At 44.4% G+C, this 7,181-nt stretch overlaps 1 protein-coding gene across 1 annotated transcript in view; it reads left to right on the top strand.

Annotated features, from left to right (window-relative positions):
* trim67 (tripartite motif containing 67) overlaps window positions 1–1,087 on the top strand; it is a gene marked incomplete at both ends in the record, with an annotated part of 33,364 nt that extends 32,277 nt beyond the window's left edge. The window contains one exon of the mRNA XM_088649194.1: window positions 1,040–1,087. Within this exon, the coding sequence (XP_088505320.1) occupies window positions 1,040–1,087 (48 nt within the window). The remainder of the gene's footprint in view (window positions 1–1,039) is intronic.
* Window positions 1,088–7,181: the final 6,094 nt, after the last annotated feature.

Genomic DNA, 7,181 nt, shown 5'->3' with positions numbered 1-7,181 from the left:
TTAGTGATGAAACCACACAGAGGTGTGCAGAGAACAAAACCATATAAAGGTGAAGAGAACCGAGAGAAGCAACGTTCTAGTGACTGATGAGGAATGAGATGATATCAGGGAGAGTCTCAACTGTTAAACTACTGATCTGGACCATGAGACTAGAATCTGACCGCCAGTCAAACCACTACAGGGCGGCCATGTTGGATTACTGGAGCAGAAGAAGTATTTTCTACAGTAAGTTTCCGCAGTGGGAGCGCTTCGCCGGTCTCTGCAGCGAGGAATCGTGACTGTGAAATAATCTCTCCACTTCGGGAGGCAGAATAAAAACGTCACGATGGATCAGAACACCGGAGTCGTGGAAACGGACTCCAAAGTGAAGAAAGTTTTGCGGATACGCTCGTATTCGTTGCCGTGGAAACGAGGCCTAAATGGCTCCACTGTATTTAGCGTCTGGTGCCACGGTGCAAAGACACACAACTTTTTAAAAACTACCAAGGCTACCAAGGTGGCACTTTCTGAAAACGGCGTGACTCCGTGTAGACAGAGGAAAGCGCAATTTTTAAAAAGAATGCTCCAATTCCATCTCTGGGGAAACACGCAACTTTTTGCAAACAATCAGACTCCAGTTCTGCGGAAAAACCCAACTTTACGAAAACGTTCCAATTCCATATCAGCAGAAATGCGCAACTTTTTGAAAGCACAGACTCTCTAGACAGGGATGAATGCAAATGTTTATGAAAATACTGAAACTTTTTGAAAGTGCTCAGAATCCATGTAGACGGAGATAAAATGCAATTTTTTGAAAATATTCCAATTCTGTCTTTGCAGAAACGCACAACTTTTTGAAAATGCTCAGACTGTGTCTTTGGGAAAACAAGTAACTTTTTGAAAACGCTCTAAATTTGCCACGGAACATTTTGAAGAGTAACCAGCATAGCAATCCTTGCTAACCACGTCTTTTCAACGGCGCTAAACTTTGACCTGAGACCAGTTAGTCAGGATTCTGTTTCTGCTTCAGACGACCAAACGTTGTGTTCTCTTCCTCCAGGTGACGCTGCTGAGCGGCCTGGAGCTGCCAAACAACATCAAACAATGAGCTGCTTCCTCTTCCTCCTCCTCCTCCTCTTCCTCCTCCTGCTCTGGAGACAACATCCACGTCTGGGTTCAGTGCAGGAAAGTCTTTCCCGGGATTTCTTCCCCGACCTTCTCAAGCTCCTTATGGATCCACATCACTTCAACATGGCCGCCGCCGCCTCGCAGACGACTGGAGATACTGTGATTACCACCGTCAGTATTGTTACTTTAACGTTGAATTCTAGCTGAAGTTCGTCTCCGAGACCAAAAGACTCCAACACTGTGCTGTGAAGTAACACAAGTGCCAAAACGCAGGGAAACTAGTTGAACCCCGTAGTTTGAAAGATCAAGAGCAACAAATTCACAGTGGCAATAAGCGTAGAAATAGATCAAAGATAATATAGACGTTATCTAAAGAATGACCTATATCGGGGAATAAAGACAAGAAATGGACAAAAAGACCAAACAACATCATAAGAAAACTACAACAGGCTTTTTATTGAGATGAAAAAGTAGAAATTCACCAACTATTAGGAGAAAAACCCCAAATGTGAACTAAAACATTTTATTATATCTAAATGGCTTCAAAGAGATTAATAGATAGACTGGACTCTTTGATCTAGAATCAAAGCACAGAGATAAAGTCTGAAATGTCCCAGTACTTTCATTCATCCCACAGAGCGGGATTCAGCAGAGCAGCAGATGTTTACGTTAGTGCAGCTCTGAGCTGCCGTCTCTGATTCACTGCTCAGTTTGTTCACAAGTACTTTCTCACCGTGCTGCTGTCATGTCGGGGTTCCACCACCAGGTGGAGCTGAGGAGGTCTGAGCTTCAGTTAATCACACTTCTCCCCATTGATTAACCTATTGATAAACTTATTGATTAACTTATTGATTAACCCATTAGTTTGATTACATATCTGTTCCTCTGCTCCCACAAACTCCCGCCTCTGAGTCTAATCCGGTTTGTTGTTCCAGAAACATCCGGTGCGACTTGACCTGCAGAAACGATGAAATAAAACCGTTTTTTATCTCTTGGAAAGGAAAGTGGGCGGAGCGGTGGGTGGAGCGGTGGGCGGAGCGGTGGTTGGAGCGGTGGGCGGAGCGGTGGGTGGAGCGGTGGGCGGAGCGGTGGTTGGAGCGGTGGGTGGAGCGGTGGGCGGGGCGGCGGGCGGAGCGGCGGCGGGAGGAGCGGTGGGTGGAGCGGTGGGCGGGGCGGCGGGCGGAGCGGTGGGCGGAGCGGTAGGCGGAGCGGTGGGTGGCGGGGTGGCGGACGGAGCGGCGGCGGGCGGAGCGGTGGGCGGAGCGGCGGCGGGGCGGTGGGCGGGGCGGCGGGCGGAGCGGCGGGCAGAGTGGCGGGCGGAGCGGCAGCCTGCGGCAGCGTTTTCACCGGCAGACTGTCGACTGGAGGAAACGTCCTGGCCTGGAGGGTTTTAGTCTGAAAACATCCAAATGAAAGGAAAACACTCGTTCACTTTGTGACGGAGGTTTTTGTGACGGAGGTTTTTGAGACGGAGGTTTTTGTGACGGAGGTTTTTGTGACGGAGGTTTTTGTGACGGAGGTTTTTGAGACGGAGTTTTTTGTGACGGAGCATCCAGAGCAGATCAACGTGGTTGTTTTACAGTAATCGCTTCGTTCAGTTCGGCTCTTTGTGGCGTCTTTAAAGGAACAATATGTCATTTCTTCCTCTTAATAATCAGCCAGCAGTCAGAACGTCTCCCTAAAGTGAACTTCTTCACGTGTTGACAGTATATTTACAAGTTGTTTAGTACTGCAGTACCAGTTTGGACCACAGGTGGTGGTACTGAGTCACTCAAAGATGAAGCTGAATCGACATGATAATCAGGCTTAACCTCCAAAAACTGCTGAGGATTACTGTGCGTCCTCCATTTTCACCTTTTGGTTTTAAGATTCCACAAAAGTTTGAATCTAATATCTCGAGAACTGCAGTCGTGTAGAATCAGAACTAGAACTTAACATGTTTCATGTTATTAAATCAATGTAACTGATTCTCTTACGAGTTACGACGTGTGTTAACGTGTCACATGAGTCTTGTGTAACAAAAACGATTTGATTTAGAAAAGTGATAAAGATGCACTGGTCTTGATTAAAAGCTTGAGGATCTGGAACACGACATTACACAACACTGCCACCCCATGTACAACAGCGGAATAACTTGCACTAACCCTAACCCTTCATTTATCCTTCAGATCAAACAAAAAAACTAAAAAGTTTTTGTGGTAAATATTCCTCTAGGGTCTATTTTTAATTTACTCAATATACCACCTTGTGGTGCAAACTGGTACTGCACTGCTAAACAGGCTAGAGGCGACAGCCAGTTGGACAATTCATTAATTAGTGAGATAAACTTTACAACTTTAAATACTAAACATTGCACCGGATTACTTCTTAACCAGGAGTCCCACCAAAAGCTTTCACATCTTCTGACCGAGGAAAGAAAACTCTGGAAACCAAGGACTCAACACTGCCACCCGATGTTCAACCGTGGCAACGACTGAATTCTTCCTCAGTGGCGATTTAACCTACTGAAATAATGCCGATCTTTAAGAGTCCCGCGAGGTGAAAGCTGCCGAGTGTCTGATCGGGGTTCGGACGGAAGCTTGAACCAGACCACTGTGACTGCCGGGCCACGACCACGAGTCCACGAGTCCACGAGTCCACGATCCGACCAGTACGGAGGAAAACAAACAACAACAACAACAACAAAACACTTCTTTATGCAGGAGAAGGAAGACGCTCATTTTCCAACCAGTCTATTATTTAACCCTGAATTTTAATGTAATGGAAATATTTCTATTCCTTATAAAGTGTGTGTGTGTGTGTGTGTGTGTGTGTGTGTGTGTGTGTGTGTGTGTGTGTGTGTGTGTGTGTGTGTGTGTGTGTGTGTGAGGTGTCACAGACCAACCTGCCATACGAACGTTTGAACTGAATGAAGAATCTGTACGATGTCTGTGAGTCGTGACCTCCAGCATGGGTTAAGTGAGTTTACAAGCGAACCGAAGCTGAATATTGTAAATAGTGTTTTTTGTGGTGACGTTAAAGCCCGACGCCCCCTGGTGTCCAGCGCTGGGAACTGCGGGACGAAGGCTTTTCTTCACTTTTTCATAAGCTCTTCTCTATAAGCTACATCGTAACCCAACATTTAATCAGGGACGTACACTTGCAGTCATTTACAATCTTTTTAGTTTTTACATTTGTTGGTGAAATATTGTGTAATTTATTCTGTTATTTACTGACTGAAATATGCCATATGAATGAAAACTAATGCAGTGAGACAGTAAAGAGCTGCTGGTACTCTCATCAGGACTATTTTTACATTAGAAGAGTTATAAACTACGGAAAGAACCTTTTGGATTATTTTAAAAAGAGGAAGAAATATTAGTGGAGGAGTTTTGAGGGAGTTCTATATTTATTTATGAATCTCAGTGGTTTTGTTGAATGTTCCTTTCTCTGAGCGCTCCGTGGCAGAAAACATGGTTTGAGCCGCGTTCTGCAGAGGTTCTGTTTAAACCCGGTGGAAAAATGTTCTGGAAGCAACTTCCGTCACTTTGATGAGAAACAAATGGGATTAAATTATTCAGAGAATGAAAATGGTTTATAACTGTTAACGACACGTGTTATAACATCTTTCAGTTTTGGAATCAGATGTTTGTTTCATTTCCTGTTTGAACCTCGACGTTTTCTTTAGTTCTCCGTTTCCACGACGTTTTACAAGTAAGAACAAAAGTTCCGTTACACGTTTCCACGACAACGCTGCTCGGACTGACTGAAATTTTAACTTTTGCTCCCAAGGTGGAACTTTTTGAAAATGCCCCGACTCCATCTCGGTGGAAACGGGGGGAAAACAATCTTTAACAAAAAAAAAGTTCCATCTCAGTGGAAATAGGAAAAACACAACTTTTCGAAAACAGAGCAGATTGTTCTCTGTTGCATGTGTGTGTGTGTGGTTTTATTACTAAAACTAACAACAGCGCCAACGAGTGGCCCAACAGGAGAAATACATGGTTTTTTGCTTCGTTCGAGCCGTTTCCCTGTTAACACACGTCGTTTTCAAACTTTTCTGATCCGATAAAACAAATCAATGTGTCTTCGCTTAAGGCGTCGTCGTGGAAACGGGACCCAGTCAACCAATCAGAGTGAGACAAAGTCTGGAAAACGTCAAGGTTTCAAGGAACGCTTCTTCTTTTACAGAACAAAAGTTTCTTATCTTAGAAGAGACGTGTCTGAACCTAAAGAAAGTCTGCTGAGCGTTTCTTCGCTTTATTTTTCACCTTTTCACTAAATCTGCTCCGCGTGTTGATGGCTGATCAAACTGATCCCAGATCGAGAAGCCAGACTGTTAAACCGGCCGTAACTGAGGAACATCCAGCAGCTCGCTTCTTATTGGTTCTCAGGCTGAACGCAGAAGATGGAAAAAGTCCAGAGAAACTGATCCTGCGTCACTCAAGAAAGTATAAAAACAGAAAGGACCTAGAAATCCTCCTGAACGGCTCCAGCGTCACATTTCTTCCCGCGGACTCTGGCCTGCTGCTTTCTGACGAGTGGGACAGGAAAGCTTGTTTCTGCTGCCACCAAGTGGCGGAGAGAAGCAACTCCAGCGAGTGTCCCAGTTCAGCTCTCAGGAAGGAGCCTAATAATACTTCATGTGAGTACTTCTAAATGTCATAACACCAATAAATACTTTTCAGTTCAGTTCATCTTCAGCGGTAAAATAGATCCACAATGTTTAAATTTAAACTTTAACGATTTTCTTTGTCGTGGCGCCGAGTAAAGACAACAATGTGGATATTTTGGCAAAAACCAAGAAATGGTGGAGAAGATGATGACAATGTCAACATAAAGCCAAATTTACCAAAACCTTCTGGTGACACGTCCAGAACCTTTCAGAACCTTTCTATGACTGCTGCATTCTGGGAGTTTTAACTGACCCCCTGCCTGCGCGGCTCGGAGGCTAAAGCTAGTTTACTGTTCCTCATGGCGGCGTCAGGATATTTCAGCTAAAGCTAGTTTACTGTTCCTCATGGCGGCGTCAGGATATGTCAGCTAAAGCTAGTTTACTGTTCCTCATGGCGGCGTCAGGATATGTCAGCTAAAGCTAGTTTACTGATCCTCATGGCGGCGTCAGGATATTTCAGCTAAAGCTAGTTTACTGTTCCTCATGGCGGCGTCAGGATATTTCAGCTAAAGCTAGTTTACTGTTCCTCATGGCGGCGTCAGGATATGTCAGCTAAAGCTAGTTTACTGATCCTCATGGCGGCGTCAGGATATGTCAGCTAAAGCTAGTTTACTGATCCTCATGGCGGCGTCAGGATATGTCAGCTAAAGCTAGTTTACTGATCCTCATGGCGGCGTCAGGATATGTCAGCTAAAGCTAGTTTACTGTTCCTCATGGCGGCGTCAGGATATGTCAGCTAAAGCTAGTTTACTGATCCTCATGGCGGCGTCAGGATATGTCAGCTAAAGCTAGTTTACTGTTCCTCATGGCGGCGTCAGGATATTTCAGCTAAAGCTAGTTTACTGTTCCTCATGGCGGCGTCAGGATATTTCAGCTAAAGCTAGTTTACTGTTCCTCATGGCGGCGTCAGGATATGTCAGCTAAAGCTAGTTTACTGATCCTCATGGCGGCGTCAGGATATGTCAGCTAAAGCTAGTTTACTGATCCTCATGGCGGCGTCAGGATATTTCAGCTAAAGCTAGTTTACTGTTCCTCATGGCGGCGTCAGGATATGTCAGACTCCGTCTCGTCTCACCAGTTAGTTTAAAAATCAATGTTTTACCATTTTCTTGCTGGTTTGGTCGGTTCAGGTCTGACGTTTGACCCCTGGCAATAAAATACCTTGTGTAATAAAGTATTTGGGTTAGTTAATAATAAAACAACATTTCTCTAATAACTTAAAAAGGTTCTTACATTATTAGTTAGTCGGTGGAACCGACCGGAGAAAAGTGATTTTGGTTCAAAGGTTCAGAATTCACTTCGTTTACTGAAAAGGCAGAACTGTGGTTGTTATATATACATACATATATATATATATATATATACATATATGTATGTTAGTGTATCAATAACTGGAAGAGAAAATGTAGGAAACAGCAGA

The sequence above is a fragment of the Lipophrys pholis genome (genome assembly GCF_963383615.2).
Source record: "Lipophrys pholis genome assembly, chromosome: 21".
Taxonomy (NCBI): domain Eukaryota; kingdom Metazoa; phylum Chordata; class Actinopteri; order Blenniiformes; family Blenniidae; genus Lipophrys; species Lipophrys pholis.
This window is presented reverse-complemented; position numbering and strand designations above follow the sequence as displayed.